We start from the raw sequence: 20,000 nt of genomic DNA, 5'->3' as shown, positions 1-20,000 counted from the left end.
GTGTGTAAGGAAGGACCTTCAGTCAGAAGTGTGTAAGGAAGGACCTTCAGTCAGAAGTGTTTAAGGAAGGACCTTCAGTCAGAAGTGTGTAAGGAAGGACCTTCAGTCAGAAGTGTTTAAGGAAGGACCTTCAGTCAGAGGGTTAGGGTTAGGGTTAGTGTGTAAGGAAGGACCTTCAGTCAGAGGGTTAGGGTTAGGGTTAGTGTGTAAGGAAGGACCTTCAGTCAGAGGGTTAGGGTTAGGGTTAGTGTGTAAGGAAGGCCCTTCAGTCAGAGGGTTAGGGTTAGGGTTAGTGTGTAAGGAAGGACCTTCAGTCAGAAGATGTGTAAGGAAGGACCTTCAGTCAGAAGTGTGTAAGGAAGGACCTTCAGTCAGAAGTGTGTAAGGAAGGACCTTCAGTCAGAAGTGTTTAAGGAAGGACCTTCAGTCAGAAGTGTGTAAGGAAGGACCTTCAGTCAGAAGTGTTTAAGGAAGGACCTTCAGTCAGAAGTGTGTAAGGAAGGACCTTCAGTCAGAAGTGTGTAAGGAAGGCCCTTCAGTCAGAAGTGTGTAAGGAAGGACCTTCAGTCAGAAGTGTGTAAGGAAGGACCTTCAGTCAGAAGTGTGTAAGGAAGGACCTTCAGTCAGAAGTGTGTAAGGAAGGACCTTCAGTCAGAAGTGTGTAAGGAAGGACCTTCAGTCAGAAGTGTGTAAGGAAGGCCCTTCAGTCAGAAGTGTGTAAGGAAGGACCTTCAGTCAGAAGATGTGTAAGGAAGGACCTTCAGTCAGAGGATGTGTAAGGAAGGACCTTCAGTCAGGAGATGTGTTTGCATTCATGGGGTCATAAATGGGTTGTCATGACGATGTAACATTTGTTTGATTGCGATGTCGCTGACCTGATATAGGATCCGACTGATCCGCGTGCTCCTGATACTGTCGGTCGATCGCATCAACCAGTTGATCTAGGGTGTGTGTGTGTGTGTGTGTGTGTGTGTGTGTGTGTGTGTGTGTGTGTGTGGCAGGTGGTTCACTGTGACCCATACTGTCCCACAGTGAACCACATGGACCATCGCGTGAAACTGACCTCCCACTGACTGTGTGTGTGTGTGTGTGTGTGTGTGCGTGCTTGCGTGCGTGCGTGCGTGCGCACGTGCGTGCGTGTTGCTCTGTGTTATTGACTGTAACATTTATTAGAAGTTAATGAGATGGTTGCACAGGCATACACAGCCTGTGTGTTGATTTGCTGAGATAAGATGAGGATTTCCAAATGAATAGATCCTATATATTATTATCAATTAGATTAAGTCACTCTGGATTAACCCATTCTGAACGGGAACCCATTTTGGTGTTATAGCATCATGTTATGCTTTAGCTATTGAAAAATAGCAGATCTACAAGCTCGTAGCGCGCCACCGAGTGGCGCGATACGAGCTTGTAGGTCTGCTATTTTTTTTTAAATCGAAGAACGACTGACATTTTTTAGAATCTGATCTCTGGTCAGAATGGGTTCATCAGACCAGTGTGTGTCCGGCCGAAACCTCGTAATAATCTGATCTCAGGTCAGAATGGGTTAAGACCGTCTGCTAAATGCCTAAATTGTAAATTGTAAGTAATCCCGCTGGTGAATTATGCGACTAAATATCATAAGATTTTACTTGACTAAATATACTGTTGATTCTTTTTTTGCCTGATTGTAATGTATACACTTAGATATAGACAGTAGATCTACAAGCTCACAACGTGCCATGCTGCTGCTGCTGCAACACATTGTTATCTTTTAGATCTGCTATATTTGCAGAGTGCACCTGAGCGCAAAACCAGTTCCACTGGATCTCGTCTCCACTATAGTCCCCTCCCTAACAGTCTATAGTTTTTATTTTTTGACGAAATCCGCAATAATCTTTTGTATCAGTTTTAGCCATCATAGCTTAGTTTTAATTTAGATTTCGTCAATGAAAAATGCTAGTCGTCAGTCGACAAAATCAACACTGCGTGCGTGTGTGTGTGTGTGTACATGCGTGCGTGTGCGTGTGTGCGTTACATATTAGTACAAGAATAAAAAAATAAAAATCTGCTCCCAGATATACGTATCTTTAACCCATTCTGACCGGGCACCCATTTTGGTATCAGCATCATGTTATGCTTTAGCTATTGAAAAATAGCAGATCTACAAGCTCATATCGCGCCACCGAGTGGCGCGATACGAGCTTGTAGGTCTGCTATTTTTGAAAAATCGAAGAGCGACTGACATTTCTAGAATCTGATCTCAGGTCAGAATGGGTTCATCAGACCAGTGTGTGTCTGGCGGAAACCTCGTATGAATCTGATCTCAGGTCAGAATGGGTGTGGTAACGTTTCCATAAAGATATATCTGGGAGCAGAAATTGGTGTGCAGACGGCAGACTCTTTTTATTCTTAGCACTATCACTGTTTTAGATCCGGCACCCCAGCCTGTTAGGTTATAAATGTGCTCGTCTTTTTGGCTGTTTTTCAGCCTCCTCTGCCATGTGTTGCATATTGGACCTCGTGTGTGTGTGTGTGTGTGTGTGTGTGTGTGTGTGTGTGTGTGTGTGTGTGTGTGTGTGTGTGTGTGTGTGTGTGTGTGTGTGTGTGTGTGTGTGTGTGTGTGTGTGTGTGTGTGTGTGTGTGTGTGTGTGTGTGTGTGTGTGTGTGTGTGTGTGTGTGTGTGTGTGTGTGTGTGCAGGGTTCATCCCAGTGGCCCTTGTGCAAATGAGCCACAGTCAAGCAGGAGATCAGGAGATGTGACGCTGTAGGGCGCACAGTGGGCACTGTGACCATGCTGCTTCCTCTGAGCGTGTGTGTGCACGTGCACACGCTCATCTTTTAGCCCAACACAAACGAAAACAAAAGCCTGGGTATAGCGAGGCTAAGCTAACAGTATTGTTACCTGGAGACTGACTGCACAATGTCCATTTGGACATACGGTACTGTATGCAGGAACTGTAGCCCATAGGCACCCGCTTTGCGGCGAGATCTCTAACCCCTGTTATGCTTAGCATGTGATTGGACCATAGCAGTTTGGGGAGTGGCTTAGCTACAGTATAGGTCAATTGATTTATATTGATCCACAAAGGGGGGTCCACAGTCTTCTCCCCAAAAAAGGATGTAGTGGTCCTTTTCATTGTAGCTTTGACAGCACAGTGTAAAACGCAATCGCACTCTCTCTGCCTGACAGTTGAAATTGCGCGCCTGCTGCTCGTCTCTGGAATATACCATTTGTTGAGATAGGGGAATGTTGTAGGAAATATAATAATACCTTGTGAAAACGATCATTTTGTTCATATTTGCATTTGGAGCTATTTTACTGTAATCTAATAACAGAATAGTCAACACAGATGGACAAAGAGACATTCATGGATATTTTCTTTTTAAAGTCGAATTTATTTTCCCCCTGGAGCCAAGGTATGACAGCTGCCATAACACCTGCCATACCCAAATGACACCCCTGGGATTCCAATTAAAAAAATAGCAAATTATTCAGGATTTCAATTCAAATATAGCAAAAATCGCCGATCTACAAGCTCAAAGCGACGCGCTGTGGAGTGACTGTGTGTGGAGTAGTGGCCCTGTACGTTTCAGCACCACCGCTGAGGGACAGCGACGGGCCAATGCACGTTGTGTAGACCAGCACCGTGACCCGTTTGTTGAATTGTTTTGTTTTGTTTTACTTCTGTTTTGACTTTGTTTTGTGAGGTTTCATAAGTGTAGTTTAGTCTGTATTTGTTTTGTGTTTTAACCCATTCTGACCTGAGATCAGATTCATACGAGGTTTCCACTAGGACACACACTGGTCTGATGAACCCATTCTGACCTGAGATCAGATTGAAAGAATGTCAGTCGTTCTTCGATTTTTCAAAAATAGCAGACCTACAAGCTCGTATCGCGCCACTCGGTGGCGCGATATGAGCTTGTAGATCTGCTATTTTTCAATAGGTAAAGCATAACATGATGCTGACACCAAAATGGGTTCCCGCCCAGAATGGGCTTAATATTGATGATATCATGTATCTCCATATACTGTATAGGCATAACATCAACATGGATTGTATTAGGACATCGGCTGGGAATGCCCATATATGGAGATCTGCTATGTTTTGTTGAAGAGATTTGGAGTAGAGGAGGAACAGAGTTGTGCGCTTGTAGATCTGCTATAGTTTGTTGAAGAGATTTGGAGTAGAGGAGGAACAGAGTTGTGCGCTTGTAGATCTGCTATAGTTTGCTGAAGAGATTTGGAGTAGAGGAGGAACAGAGTTGTGCGCTTGTAGATCTGCTATAGTTTGCTGAAGAGATTTGGAGTAGAGGAGGAACAGAGTTGTGCGCTTGTAGATCTGCTATAGTTTGCTGAAGAGATTTAGAGTAGAGGAGGAACAGAGTTGTGAGCTTGTAGATCTGCTATGTTTGGTGAAGAGGTTTTGCTGTAGAAGGACAAAGTACAGTTGTAACTCAAGTCCAGGTTTCTAAGACGAGGGTCCCCCCAGAATAATCACATTTTAACTGCTTTTTGCGTGAACTTGCTCCGCCTCACAGGGGCAGTTTTATCAGGAAATGGTGGTGGTAAGAATTTCGGTAGCTCCATTTATGTTAACTTTTGATTAGTTAGTGATTTGTGATGTCCCCTATGGCAGGCCGTAAACCATCCACATGCCATTCCAAATTGGAACACACACACACACACACACACACACACACACACACACACACACACACACACACACACACACACACACACACACACAGCTCAATATTTCCGTCCTAACACTTAGACAGATGGTAAGAGCTGGTGTGTGTGTGTGTGTGTGCGTGCGTGCGTGTGTGCGTGCGTGCGTGCGTGCGTGCGTGCGTTGATGGAAAGATGAAACAGAGACAGAAACTGAGAGCGGATACCAGGACAGAGAGAGGAGAGGATAAACAGAAGGTTGGACAGAGCAGAGAGCTTGGACAGGTTTGAGTAGACAGATGGCTGCGGGGGGGGGGGGGGGGGGGAGGAGGAGGAGGAGGGGGGGGGGGGGGTGTGGAGAGTATCTCAGAACCGGGAAAATGTAATGAGAACGTGAGACCAGGAAGAGGACAGGAGACACACGGTTATCTTTACAATGTTCCATTCATCTCAGAAGTACATTCTGACCTGAGATCAGATTCATACGAGGTTTCCGCCGGACACACACTGGTCTGATGAACCCATTCTGACCTGAGATCAGATTCTAAAAAAATTCAGTCGTTCTTCGATTATTCAAAAAATAGCAGACCTACAAGCTCATATCGCGCCACTCGGTGGCGCGATATGAGCTTGTACATCTGCTATTTTTAAATAGCTAAAGCATAACATGATGCCGACACCAAAATGGGTGCCCGGTCAGAATGGGTTAATTACCCATCCCCCGCCAGGATTATTTCTCGCACATTGCCAAGGTGTTCCTCCTTTCATCCCGTATTTTGAAGAGCCAAATAATACCCGTAACCGGATGTTACAGTGTTACTTCCCAAAACAAACTGGTCAGGCTCCTACTTCTTCGCGTCACCCCCCGAACCCACCTCACCCCTGCCCACTTTGACAGGCTGGAATGGCTTACAGTATCTTACAATGGGTCTGGTACACAAGATTCGCTACACCACCAAGATACCCATGTACCTGTCTAAATACTTCACTAAGATACCCATGTACCTGTCTAAATACTTCACTAAGATACCCATGTACCTGTCTAAATACTTCACTAAGATACCCATGTACCTGTCTAAATACTTCACTAAGATACCCATGTACCTGTCTAAATACTTCACTAAGATACCCATGTACCTGTCTAGATACTTCACTAAGATACCCATGTACCTGTCTAAATACTTCACTAAGATACCCATGTACCTGTCTAAATACTTCACTAAGATACCCATGTACCTGTCTAGATACTTCACTAAGATACCCATGTACCTGTCTAAATACTTCACTAAGATACCCATGTACCTGTCTAAATACTTCACCAAGATACCCATGTACCTGTCTAAATACTTCACTAAGATACCCATGTACCTGTCTAAATACTTCACTAAGATACCCATGTACCTGTCTAAATACTTCACTAAGATACCCATGTACCTGTCTAAATACTTCCTTAATGTTAACAAAGTCCACACCCACAACACCAGAGTGAGTGCAACAAACCATGTGCAACCCAGATTCGGCACAAACAAGGGACTAAATTCTTATTTGGAGTTACAGGCCATTGAAAGCAGCACATAGAGTACAAGTGGATGCGCGCAACGCGATGGCAACAGTCTGGCAACGCGAGACTACCGATGATACTAACGAAGGCTCTGTTCAGTTCTGGTCAAACAGAGTCAGTGTTAATGATACTAATGAAGGCTCTGTTCAGTTCTGGTCAAACAGAGTCAGTGTTAATGATACTAACGAAGGCTCTGTTCAGTTCTGGTCAAACAGAGTCAGTGTTAATGATACTAATGAAGGCTCTGTTCCATTCTGGTCAAACAGAGTCAGTGTTAATGATACTAACGAAGGCTCTGTTCAGTTCTGGTCAAGCAGAGTCAGTGTTAATGATACTAATGAAGGCTCTGTTCCATTCTGGTCAAACAGAGTCAGTGTTAATGATACTAACGAAGGCTCTGTTCTATTCTGGTCAAACAGAGTCAGTGTTAATGATACTAATGAAGGCTCTGTTCCATTCTGGTCAAACAGAGTCAGTGTTAATGATACTAATGAAGGCTCTGTTCCATTCTGGTCAAACAGAGTCAGTGTTAATGATACTAATGAAGGCTCTGTTCCATTCTGGTCAAACAGAGTCAGTGTTAATGATGCTAATGAAGGCTCTGTTCCATTCTGGTCAAACAGAGTCAGTGTTAATGATGCTAATGAAGGCTCTGTTCCATTCTGGTCAAACAGAGTCAGTGTTAATGATACTAATGAAGGCTCTGTTCCATTCTGGTCAAACATAAAGTCAGGGTGCTGAGTAGTGCGTGTTGGCTCACTGGAAACATTCTGCTACACCAGTGGGTGTCAAAGTGTCCTTGAGTGAGTTCCAAATGTCCCTGTACGGGTGTGTCACTCTGAGAGTGTTCCAAATGTCCCTGTACGGGTGTGTCACTCTGAGAGTGTTCTAAATGTCCCTGTAGGGGTGTGTCACTCTGAGAGTGTTCCAAATGTCCCTGTAGGGGTGTGTCACTCTGAGAGTGTTCCAAATGTCCCTGTACGGGTGTGTCACTCTGAGAGTGTTAAATGTCCCTGTATGGGTGTGTCACTCTGAGAGTGTTCCAAATGTCCCTGTAGGGGTGTGTCACTCTGAGAGTGTTCCAAATGTCCCTGTAGGGGTGTGTCACTCTGAGAGTGTTCCAAATGTCCCTGTAGGGGTGTGTCACTCTGAGAGTGTTCCAAATGTCCCTGTAGGGGTGTGTCACTCTGAGAGTGTTCCAAATGACCCTGTACGGGTGTGTCACTCTGAGAGTGTTAAATGGCCCTGTAGGGGTGTGTCACTCTGAGAGTGTTCCAAATGTCCCTGTAGGGGTGTGTCACTCTGAGAGTGTTCCAAATGTCCCTGTAGGGGTGTGTCACTCTGAGAGTGTTCCAAATGTCCCTGTAGGGGTGTGTCACTCTGAGAGTGTTCCAAATGTCCCTGTAGGGGTGTGTCACTCTGAGAGTGTTCCAAATGTCCCTGTAGGGGTGTGTCACTCTGAGAGTGTTCCAAATGTCCCTGTAGGGGTGTGTCACTCTGAGAGTGTTCCAAATGACCCTGTAGGGGTGTGTCACTCTGAGAGTGTTCCAAATGTCCCTGTACGGGTGTGTCACTCTGAGAGTGTTCCAAATGTCCCTGTAGGGGTGTGTCACTCTGAGAGTGTTCCAAATGTCCCTGTAGGGGTGTGTCACTCTGAGAGTGTTCCAAATGTCCCTGTACGGGTGTGTCACTCTGAGAGTGTTCCAAATGGCCCTGTAGGGGTGTGTCACTCTGAGAGTGTTCTAAATGTCCCTGTAGGGGTGTGTCACTCTGAGAGTGTTCCAAATGTCCCTGTAGGGGTGTGTCACTCTGAGAGTGTTAAATGTCCCTGTAGGGGTGTGTCACTCTGAGAGTGTTCCAAATGACCCTGTACGGGTGTGTCACTCTGAGAGTGTTCCAAATGTCCCTGTACGGGTGTGTCACTCTGAGAGTGTTCCAAATGTCCCTGTAGGGGTGTGTCACTCTGAGAGTGTTCCAAATGGCCCTGTAGGGGTGTGTCACTCTGAGAGTGTTCCAAATGTCCCTGTAGGGGTGTGTCACTCTGAGAGTGTTCCAAATGGCCCTGTAGGGGTGTGTCACTCTGAGAGTGTTCCAAATGGCCCTGTAGGGGTGTGTCACTCTGAGAGTGTTCTAAATGTCCCTGTAGGGGTGTGTCACTCTGAGAGTGTTCCAAATGTCCCTGTAGGGGTGTGTCACTCTGAGAGTGTTAAATGTCCCTGTAGGGGTGTGTCACTCTGAGAGTGTTCCAAATGACCCTGTACGGGTGTGTCACTCTGAGAGTGTTCCAAATGTCCCTGTACGGGTGTGTCACTCTGAGAGTGTTCCAAATGTCCCTGTAGGGGTGTGTCACTCTGAGAGTGTTCCAAATGGCCCTGTAGGGGTGTGTCACTCTGAGAGTGTTCCAAATGGCCCTGTAGGGGTGTGTCACTCTGAGAGTGTTCTAAATGGCCCTGTAGGGGTGTGTCACTCTGAGAGTGTTCCAAATGTCCCTGTACGGGTGTGTCACTCTGAGAGTGTTCCAAATGTCCCTGTAGGGGTGTGTCACTCTGAGAGTGTTCCAAATGTCCCTGTAGGGGTGTGTCACTCTGAGAGTGTTCCAAATGTCCCTGTACGGGTGTGTCACTCTGAGAGTGTTCCAAATGGCCCTGTAGGGGTGTGTCACTCTGAGAGTGTTCCAAATGTCCCTGTAGGGGTGTGTCACTCTGAGAGTGTTCCAAATGTCCCTGTACGGGTGTGTCACTCTGAGAGTGTTCCAAATGTCCCTGTAGGGGTGTGTCACTCTGAGAGTGTTCCAAATGTCCCTGTACGGGTGTGTCACTCTGAGAGTGTTCCAAATGTCCCTGTAGGGGTGTGTCACTCTGAGAGTGTTAAATGTCCCTGTACGGGTGTGTCACTCTGAGAGTGTTAAATGTCCCTGTACGGGTGTGTCACTCTGAGAGTGTTCCAAATGTCCCTGTAAAGGTGTGTCACTCTGAGAGTGTTAAATGTCCCTGTAGGGGTGTGTCACTCTGAGAGTGTTCCAAATGTCCCTGTAGGGGTGTGTCACTCTGAGAGTGTTCCAAATGTCCCTGTACGGGTGTGTCACTCTGAGAGTGTTAAATGTCCCTGTAGGGGTGTGTCACTCTGAGAGTGTTCCAAATGTCCCTGTAGGGGTGTGTCACTCTGAGAGTGTTCCAAATGTCCCTGTAGGGGTGTGTCACTCTGAGAGTGTTCCAAATGTCCCTGTAGGGGTGTGTCACTCTGAGAGTGTTCCAAATGTCCCTGTACGGGTGTGTCACTCTGAGAGTGTTCCAAATGTCCCTGTAGGGGTGTGTCACTCTGAGAGTGTTCCAAATGTCCCTGTACGGGTGTGTCACTCTGAGAGTGTTAAATGTCCCTGTAGGGGTGTGTCACTCTGAGAGTGTTCCACATGTCCCTGTAGGGGTGTGTCACTCTGAGAGTGTTCCAAATGTCCCTGTACGGGTGTGTCACTCTGAGAGTGTTCCAAATGTCCCTGTAGGGGTGTGTCACTCTGAGAGTGTTCCAAATGTCCCTGTAGGGGTGTGTCACTCTGAGAGTGTTCCAAATGTCCCTGTAGGGGTGTGTCACTCTGAGAGTGTTCCAAATGTCCCTGTACGGGTGTGTCACTCTGAGAGTGTTCCAAATGTCCCTGTAGGGGTGTGTCACTCTGAGAGTGTTCCAAATGTCCCTGTACGGGTGTGTCACTCTGAGAGTGTTCCAAATGTCCCTGTAGGGGTGTGTCACTCTGAGAGTGTTCCAAATGTCCCTGTACGGGTGTGTCACTCTGAGAGTGTTCCAAATGTCCCTGTAGGGGTGTGTCACTCTGAGAGTGTTCCAAATGTCCCTGTAGGGGTGTGTCACTCTGAGAGTGTTCCAAATGTCCCTGTAGGGGTGTGTCACTCTGAGAGTGTTAAATGTCCCTGTAGGGGTGTGTCACTCTGAGAGTGTTCCAAATGTCCCTGTAGGGGTGTGTCACTCTGAGAGTGTTCCAAATGTCCCTGTAGGGGTGTGTCACTCTGAGAGTGTTCCAAATGTCCCTGTAGGGGTGTGTCACTCTGAGAGTGTTCCACATGTCCCTGTAGGGGTGTGTCACTCTGAGAGTGTTCCAAATGTCCCTGTAGGGGTGTGTCACTCTGAGAGTGTTCCAAATGTCCCTGTACGGGTGTGTCACTCTGAGAGTGTTCCAAATGTCCCTGTAGGGGTGTGTCACTCTGAGAGTGTTCCACATGTCCCTGTAGGGGTGTGTCACTCTGAGAGTGTTCCAAATGTCCCTGTAGGAGTGTGTCACTCTGAGAGTGTTCCAAATGTCCCTGTAGGGGTGTGTCACTCTGAGAGTGTTCCAAATGTCCCTGTAGGGGTGTGTCACTCTGAGAGTGTTAAATGTCCCTGTAGGGGTGTGTCACTCTGAGAGTGTTCCAAATGTCCCTGTAGGGGTGTGTCACTCTGAGAGTGTTCCAAATGTCCCTGTAGGGGTGTGTCACTCTGAGAGTGTTCCAAATGTCCCTGTACGGGTGTGTCACTCTGAGAGTGTTAAATGTCCCTGTAGGGGTGTGTCACTCTGAGAGTGTTCCAAATGTCCCTGTAGGGGTGTGTCACTCTGAGAGTGTTCCAAATGTCCCTGTAGGGGTGTGTCACTCTGAGAGTGTTCCAAATGTCCCTGTAGGGGTGTGTCACTCTGAGAGTGTTAAATGTCCCTGTAGGGGTGTGTCACTCTGAGAGTGTTCCAAATGTCCCTGTACGGGTGTGTCACTCTGAGAGTGTTCCAAATGTCCCTGTAGGGGTGTGTCACTCTGAGAGTGTTCCACATGTCCCTGTAGGGGTGTGTCACTCTGAGAGTGTTCCAAATGTCCCTGTAGGGGTGTGTCACTCTGAGAGTGTTAAATGTCCCTGTAGGGGTGTGTCACTCTGAGAGTGTTCCAAATGTCCCTGTAGGGGTGTGTCACTCTGAGAGTGTTCCAAATGTCCCTGTACGGGTGTGTCACTCTGAGAGTGTTAAATGTCCCTGTAGGGGTGTGTCACTCTGAGAGTGTTCCAAATGTCCCTGTAGGGGTGTGTCACTCTGAGAGTGTTAAATGTCCCTGTAGGGGTGTGTCACTCTGAGAGTGTTAAATGTCCCTGTAGGGGTGTGTCACTCTGAGAGTGTTAAATGTCCCTGTAGGGGTGTGTCACTCTGAGAGTGTTCCAAATGTCCCTGTACGGGTGTGTCACTCTGAGAGTGTTCCAAATGTCCCTGTACGGGTGTGTCACTCTGAGAGTGTTCCAAATGTCCCTGTACGGGTGTGTCACTCTGAGAGTGTTCCAAATGTCCCTGTACAGGTGTGTCACTCTGAGAGTGTACAAAAAACGGAAGCAAATGGACCAGCTTATTGGTCGGTAGGGTTCTCCAGACACAATCATTGATATGTCCCTACGATGGTACAATGGTATGCAATTGGCCACAATGGAAACAAGACCCCTGGAGCTTTTTGTGTTTTCTTTTGGCATAACGTTTGACTGTACCACCTGTACTGTTGATAAAGTACTCAATCGGTCGATCAAAAACCTCTCTCTCCTCTCTCTCTCTCTCACCTACAGTTCAGGTCAGTGAGAGTCAGTGGGCCAGGGTTCCGATGCGCGACGTCTTCGCGGTGAAGGTGAAGCGGCGCCGCAACGCCGGCCAGCAGACGGGCGGGCCCGTCCTCGGGGTGACGCTGTTCTACGGCCGCACCATGCTCGGACGGCGGCTTACGGACGACAAGCTGCACCTGCACAACTCCTCCGTGCAGCACTGCGACGTCTGGTTCAGGACCATCAAGGACATACTGAGTGGTAAGTACCATCGAACGCATACCGAGTGGTAAGTACTAGGGCTGACCTCGATTAGTCAAAATAGTCGACTAATCGATCGGAACAGGTCTCAGTCGACTGACCACCTCTTAGTCGACTGAGCAAAATGTTCTTTTTTTTTTTTTTTTTTTTTTGCCCCAAAAAATTGTATATAAAAATACAATATTTACAAAAAATTACAAAAATATTGTATTATTCATAGACTCCAGAATCTCAATCTCACCTGCTGTGCTCAATCTGGCTAATGACAAGCCTCTCAGTTGTTCACAAAAAATATATATATATAAATTCTGGAGTCTATCAGGCCAGCGCGCACTGTGCGATTCAAGTCACAGGCAGTGGCACATTGCCACACAGGCAGACACACTCCACATGCACATTGGAGATTTGAACAGTCAGAATGTTCAAATGTGTTTATGTCCCCCACAGACCTAGTGGAATAATACAATATTTTTGTATATTTTTGTAATTATTCTATTTTTATATACAATTTATTGGGGCATTTTTTTTCTTTTTTTTTTTCATTTTTTTTTTTTTTTGCTCAGTCGACTATTAGTCGACTAACAGCAAATGTATTCATCTATCAGTCGACTATACAAATCCTTAGTCGGGGACAGACCTAGTAAGTACCATCAAGCAGGCTGGCCTAGTGGTCCAGGTGCATGCCACACATAGGCTCTGGCCTGACAGCGCGTTGCGCGTTCGTGTCCCGCTCATGATGACCTTTGCTGCGTGTGTCTCCCCCTCTCTCCCAAAAGCAGCACTTGGTGGTGTTCAGATACTGTGATGTGTGTGTGATGTGGTGTTCAGATACTGTGCTCAAACACATACTGACACTTGGTGGTGTTCAGATACTGTGCTCAAACACATACTGACACTTGGTGGTGTTCAGATACTGTGCTCAAACACATACTGACTGGTGTTCAGATACTGTGCGCCTCAAACACATACTGACTCTAGTGCCGTGACGTCTGGTTTGGGGGGGCAGTGGTTCAGGGGGTAGAGTGGCCGGATGGGGGGAACCGCAAGGTTCCCAGTTCGAACCCTGTGGGCTTCCCCAAGAGTTAGTGTCGAAGTGTCTTTGAGACGAGACTCTGAACCCCTAATTGCTCCCGATGTGCAGGTTGGTGCCTTAGTAGCATTGGTTTCCTCCGCCGTTGTTGTGTGAATGTGTATGTAAAGCGCCTTGGATAAAGGCGCTATATAAAAGTGCTATATAAAAGTGGGAACAATATGTTTGCACGCGCGCACACACACACACACACACACACACACACACACACACACACACACACACACACACACACACACACACACACACACGAGATGTTGTAACTCATCACAAGGTCTTTCCGGTCTCTATATTGAATTAAATCCAGTTTTAGAAACTGAAGTAGGCATATTCCTCTGTATTGAGCCTCCTGATCCATCAGGAGCAGGAAGAGGGGCCGCCACTTTTAGTTGGGACCCTGGCAGTGTCACAGGTTTGATTCCCAGCGTGTCAAAGTGTCTTGAGCAAGAGAAGACACACACAGCCCTTAACTGTAATGCACAGCGTAAAGCGCTCTGTGTGTGTGTGTGTGTGTGTGTGTGTGTGTGTGTGTGTGTGTGTGTGTGTGTGTGTGTGTGTGTGTGTGTGTGTGTGTGTGTGGTGGGGGGGGGTTGCGTGACAGAGAGAGAGTATAATAACCTTATCCTCCTGCATATGGAAGCAGCTTATACATCATGTCAGAGGCCTTTAGTTGTGTCCAGAGGTAACTGAGGTCAACAACACCAGCATCTTATCTGCTGGGGATGGACTTACTGTGAATACCAGGATGGGTGTCGTAGCAGTGTTGTTTTTGACAGCACATTATTTATTTTATAGTCCTTTTGAATAGTTTTTGTTGTAGAATATTGGAAAGCTCGCCTCAAAACACAGTCACCCCTGGTCGTACAGCCGGCAGAACTGCTCAGCCTGGTATCGCTAAACGTAACCTACGTAAACCATGCTTAACCCATTCTGACCTGAGATCAGATTCTAAAAATGTCTATTACATCCTGACAGTTTCATTATTAACCCATTCTGACCTGAGATCAGATTCTAAAAATGTCAGTCGCTCTTCGATTTTTCAAAAATAGCAGACCTACAAGCTCGTATCGCGCCACCGAGTGGCGCGATACGAGCTTGTAGATCTGCTATTTTTCAATAGCTAAAGCATAACATGTTGCTGACACCAAAATGGGTGCCCGTTCAGAATGGGTTAAAAGGTTAAACCTAACCTTAACTCCAGTAAAACGGTTGATCCTAATATCCCTTATTTTACATTCTATAACTGTGTAGACTTCTTGTAAATTAAGTAATGCTGATGCTTAACAATAATGTTACTCCTGAGAGCGTCAAATGCATCATTTTACGGTTAACGCTCTCAAGAGTTAAAGATCTACTAGGGTCCATTTGGTCACCGCCTCTCCATCATTTAGCTATAGGGACCACCTGGAACCCCCTGGTTGAGAACCACTGATGTACGGTACCATGTACCGTACATCAAACAAACAAACTACTGTACATGTCAACATACAGAAGAGACCAAGAGACACACCCGCAGCAGGATTACTAACACACACACACACACACACGCACACACACACACACGCACACACACACACACACACACGCACGCACTGGGAATAGCGCATGCATGCCAGTAAATTGTTAACAGCTTAGACCTGGCTGCCTTGTCTACTAGACAGATTAGATATAATACTGTCTACTCTGTAACTGTAACTGCACGTTAGGAAAACATGCAGATGCTGAGAGAGAGAGAGAGAGAGAGAGAGAGAGAGAGGGGGGGGGGGGGGATTTTGGAAATGTCCAAACCTTTTATTTTTCAGGATTCAAATAAAAACCCAATCCCCAAAATACTTTTGTGTAAAACTGTAGTTTCAAGGTATATTCAGTGATTTCACTTAATTCAAATATCTCTCTATCCTGATTGGACGAAAGGCTGGGTCCCACAGCCAAAAACGAAACCTAAGGTTTTTTGAGTGAAATCACTGAATATACCTTTAAGTATAGGGTATTAAATAAAATAAAAATATATGCAAAAAGCAATGATATGCAAGTATATTGTAGAGATATATGTGAGATCTGACCATAAACGATGTGCAGACCGTAAAGAGAAGACTAGAGAGTCCCACCCCCTCAAAGAGAGACCCGGAAAATAAACCCCCGTTCATTTTCCTCATAGACTTTTCAGAAAGTATTTATATAAAGACGTTCACGCCGCCGACAAAGACAACTCTTGTCGTGACAAATCATGACAACAAACACAATTTTTCGGGGCTGAACAAATAATTCGAAAGAAGAAGAAAACGGCACTTCTTTTGTTGTTTTTCTTCTTTGTAATTATTTGTTTGATCCAAAATATTGTGTTTGTTGTCATGATTTGTCACGACATGAGTTGGCTTTGTACGACGCTTATAAGGTCTGTTATCCCATTCTGAACGGGCACCCATTTTGGTGTTGGCATCATGTTATGCTTTAGCTATTGAAAAATAGCAGATCTACAAGCTCATATCGCGCCACCGAGTGGCGCGATATGAGCTTGTAGGTCTGCTATTTTTTGAAAAATCGAAGAACGACTGACATTTTTAGAATCTGATCTCAGGTCAGAATGGGTTAATCAGACCAGTGTGTGTCCAGTGCGGAAATCTCGTATGAATCTGATCTCAGGTCAGAATGGGTTAACAAGAGCAAACAATCTGAGAGGGAGGCACGCTCACCAATAAACAGCCTTTGACTTACAGTACGCTTTGATGACCAATGTCTTGTTTATGTTGTTCGCTAACAACAGTAACATTTTTGTTTCCCATGGTAACTATAGCCATTAAATCAGTCTTATATATTGTACTGTAGCTTTAGTTATTATAAACAGAATAAAGGATAATCCTTACTAGAAAATTAGAGCATGATGATGATAATGATAATGATGATGATGATGATGATGAAGGTCCAGTACAGAACAGAGTTGTCTCTAGTGGTTCCCAGGAACACGTTTCCCAGGAAGGGAAAAATAGTGACACAATAGAAGGCGGGGCCTAAGCTGACACTATACAAAGGAACTCTCTCAGACACACACACACACGGACACAGGCACACACACACACACACACACACACACAGGCACACAGACACACACAGGCACAGGCACACACACACACACACACACACACACACACACACACAGACACACACACACACACACACACACACACACACACAGACACACATACAGGCACACAGACACACACGAGCACACAGACACACACACACACAGGCACACACACAGACACACGCACATGCACACATGTACACACAGACACATGCACAGACACACCACATTGCATGCACACACATACATACACACACACACACACACACACACACGCGCGTACACACACACACACACACACACACACACACACACACACACACACACACACACACACACACACACACACACACACACACACACACACACACGTATACACACACGTCTCTCTCCCACCAGCAGAATAAATCTCTGATCTCAGATCAGCAGGTGTGACCAACACACTGCCTCAAAGCATGGAATTACTTTGGCATATGACATTTAGATGTCTGTCTGTCTGTCTGTCTGTCTGTCTGTCTGTCTGTCATCAGGGTGTACCAGGGGGGCAGTCAGACAGATATTTTGTGAAGCCTGAAACTCCTGAAAGTTCATATAATGGCCTGTTGTGGCGCTGTCACTGGACCCAGAAAAAACCCATAGCCCCATAGAAGTCCATGTATTTGGGCCCAACTTCACCTAGACTGTATTACCTTAATAAACATGGTCATGAATACTTTCTGCTTCCAGTCACTAGTTTAAAGTCTCATTTCTAATGTCATAATATTCTTTTTGGAAAATTATGGTCCCATTTATAAAAAAAATGACCATAAAGTCGCGCATGTTCTGAGGGGCGTGGCTACCGTTACAGTCTATGATCGGGATTCCCCTCCCACTCGAGTCAAAATAAAAACCAACAGAGAAGAAGGGGGGAAGTCCCGCCTCGTGTCTGGGCCAGCCAATGGCCAGCTGGGCCAAAACGGATCTAGAAAGATGGCGACTTACAGTGCAGGAATAACAGGCTTCATTTTACGTCCATGTTAGACCCGGGGAACGCTTTGTCCATATTTTTTTACAGTCTATGGGGTGTTCACATTGAACCTCACATCCAGTTATTTCATGCATATTGTCAACTCTTAATTGTTTTAGCAGATGAATCTGGCTTGATCGCAACTGATGCCCATCCATCTACACACATGTGACACTTGTTATAATTTAATTTAGATAAGCCTTTCATTGTTAATTGCAAACATTAATTTATTAACCACTTTCAACGTGGCATCCCTATTTTGGGAATGTCATTATAGGCGAACACTTTGAATCATTTTTCACCTTTCGCCCCCGAAACAAATAGTGATCTACGGTATACAAGCTACAGGCTTGAAAGCTTGTAGATCTATTCGAAAGCTTAAAATCCAATAGTTTACTATTCTAGAAAAGGGGCTAACTTATTTTTTGCTTTCTGAAATTACACCTCTGCTGTCTGTCTGTCTGTCTGTCTGTCTGTCTGTCTGTCTGTCTGTCTGTCTGTCTGTCTGTCTGTCTGTCTGTCTGTCTGTCTGTCTGTCTGTCTGTCTGTCTGTCTGTCTGTCTGTCTGTCTGTCTGTCTGTCTGTCTGTCTGTCTGTCTGTCTGTCTGTCTGTCTGTCTGTCTGTCTGTCTGTCTGTCTGTCTGTCTGTCTGTCTGTCTGCCTGCCTGCCTGCCTACAGTATAACTGCCTGTCTGTCTGCCTATACCTCTGTCTGCCTTGCCTGCATTTCATTGGGTCCATTAAGCCAGTTCATACACGAGGCCTCAATGTCACAACTTATATGGCTTTGGCCTCATGTAGAGAGAGAGTGGCCCTTACACACGCGCGCACATTTATACACACACACACACACTTCACACGCCGCTGTGCGTGTGTGTGTGTGTGTGTGTGTGTGTGTCAACTTGCGTGGTCACACTCTGCGTCAAACCGTGAAGTGGCTTTGTGCCTTTGCGATGAGAGGAGGGGAGGGAAGGAGGGGAGGGGAGGTGACAAGGTGGTAAACACACAGAGAGGTCCAGAGGCCACCGTTGCTGTGTGGACATTAAGCCTATTTTCCAGTTCACGGCAGCGGTGAAAAGCTAGCTCTTTTTTCTAAACCGCTGGCTGCCTCGGCCCGGCGCACAGCCGCCCGGCCGCATTGTTTTGGGTTGAAATGTGGCCTTTATATGCGCCGGGCCGGGGGAGTCTGGTCGACGACGCAAGCTAGCAGCCGCTGCCGCGGCGCGCTAAAGGGGGTCAGGTCATATTCAGGAGAAGAAAAGCAATGGCACGAATCAACACAACAATGCACGGCGGGACTGAATGAATGACAGACATGGAGTTGACGGACGGACGGACGGACGGACAGACAGACAGACAGACAGCTTTGCTGTAGGCTAACGTCATCAGGTGTTAACCGTTGTTGTCACATTCACACGCGACAACTTATAGGCCCGCCGCTAGTGCTAATACTAATGCTACGTGACTGACAGCAAAATGAGTGAATGCGTTGTATAGAGCAGTTCAACTGTACTGTGTCTGTCTGAAGAGACGGGGGGGGGGGGGGAGGGGGGGCGGGATTGGGGGGGTTATAATTTATAAGCCGTGTACGTTAGGTGTCGGTGGAAAAAGTAATAATACGTTTTGCTTGAATGCATAATTATGTAACTTTGGCCCGTGTTTACCCCTAGAAGGGGGGCAAAATCTGTGAAAAATCTGTGAAAACATGCACACAATGAAAACATTATTTATTCTTAAATGGAGCTGCGAACTTCTCTTTTTGGTCCACCCATTCCTGGGACATGTAAGAATGGTCCATGGGACTTTCACTCTATCACTAAACACGGGTGAAATTCCCCCAAACACCTGCCTGTAGAAAAAAGACCCTGAAAGAACCACCCACCTCAGACTCAAAATGAGTTGTAATGTTAGAGTCCACAGAAGTTAAGCCATTCTGACCTGAGATCAGATTCTAAAAATGTCAGTCGCTCTTCGATTTTTCAAAAATAGCAGACCTACAAGCTCGTATCGCGCCACTCGGTGGCGCGATATGAGCTTGTAGATCTGCTATTTTTCAATAGCTAAAGCATAACATGATGCTGACACCAAAATGGGTGCCCGGTCAGAATGGGTTAAGCCTGTTTTCTCAACTCACTGTTTTCTGCGAGACATTACTCTATAAAGCCATATCTCCAAAAAGTGGTGGGTCAACCTGAACAACCAATATGTCATTTTGAAAATGAAAAATAAATAAATAAGAAATTCAATTACTTATCCTCGGTCAGAAACGGTCACACAATATAACGATAGGGCATGAGTGTGTTTCTGCAGGGAATGTTTCATATCCGGAAACATAACTCTGTAAATATAACTATTTGTTGTATTCCGTATATTCTATGCTCTGCTGATTAATTGAATACATAGGCTACTGTAGGACCGGAATGGAAACAAGTCCCCAGGACTTTTTTGAGGGTCAGAAACTCAAAATGTTTTACCGTACCACAATTGCCACAGTGTGTGCCACAATTATTGTATTTATCCAGTGTGTGGTGAAGCGGTGTCAGTAACATCGTGTGTATTCCGCGATTACGTGTTCAGTAATCTGTGTTGTCAGTAGTTATACAGTATACACGTAGAGATCTTTGTGATATTTTTTTTAGACTCCATCATGACCCATAGCACTTACCCTACCCCCTTAGATAGCATTTCTGTAGACTTAGATAGCATCTGATACAGACTTATAGCATGTTATGTAGACGGCACTATAATTGCATTGTATATAGTCATAGCACGCCATAGTACATATGTACTGTATAG

At 45.9% G+C, this 20,000-nt stretch overlaps 1 protein-coding gene across 1 annotated transcript in view; it reads left to right on the top strand.

The window, feature by feature from the left end:
* The window catches only part of cerkl (CERK like autophagy regulator), a gene marked incomplete at both ends in the record, with an annotated part of 57,662 nt that overhangs the window by 10,277 nt on the left and 27,385 nt on the right, over positions 1 to 20,000 (top strand). The window contains one exon of the mRNA XM_083776076.1: positions 11,793 to 12,026. Within this exon, the coding sequence (XP_083632202.1) occupies positions 11,793 to 12,026 (234 nt within the window). The remainder of the gene's footprint in view (positions 1 to 11,792; positions 12,027 to 20,000) is intronic.

Source organism: Protomyctophum parallelum (genome assembly GCF_964188405.1).
Source record: "Protomyctophum parallelum genome assembly, chromosome: 11".
NCBI lineage: Eukaryota > Metazoa > Chordata > Actinopteri > Myctophiformes > Myctophidae > Protomyctophum > Protomyctophum parallelum.
Note: the sequence above shows the minus strand (reverse complement) of the source record. Positions and strands in the feature narration are given on the sequence as shown.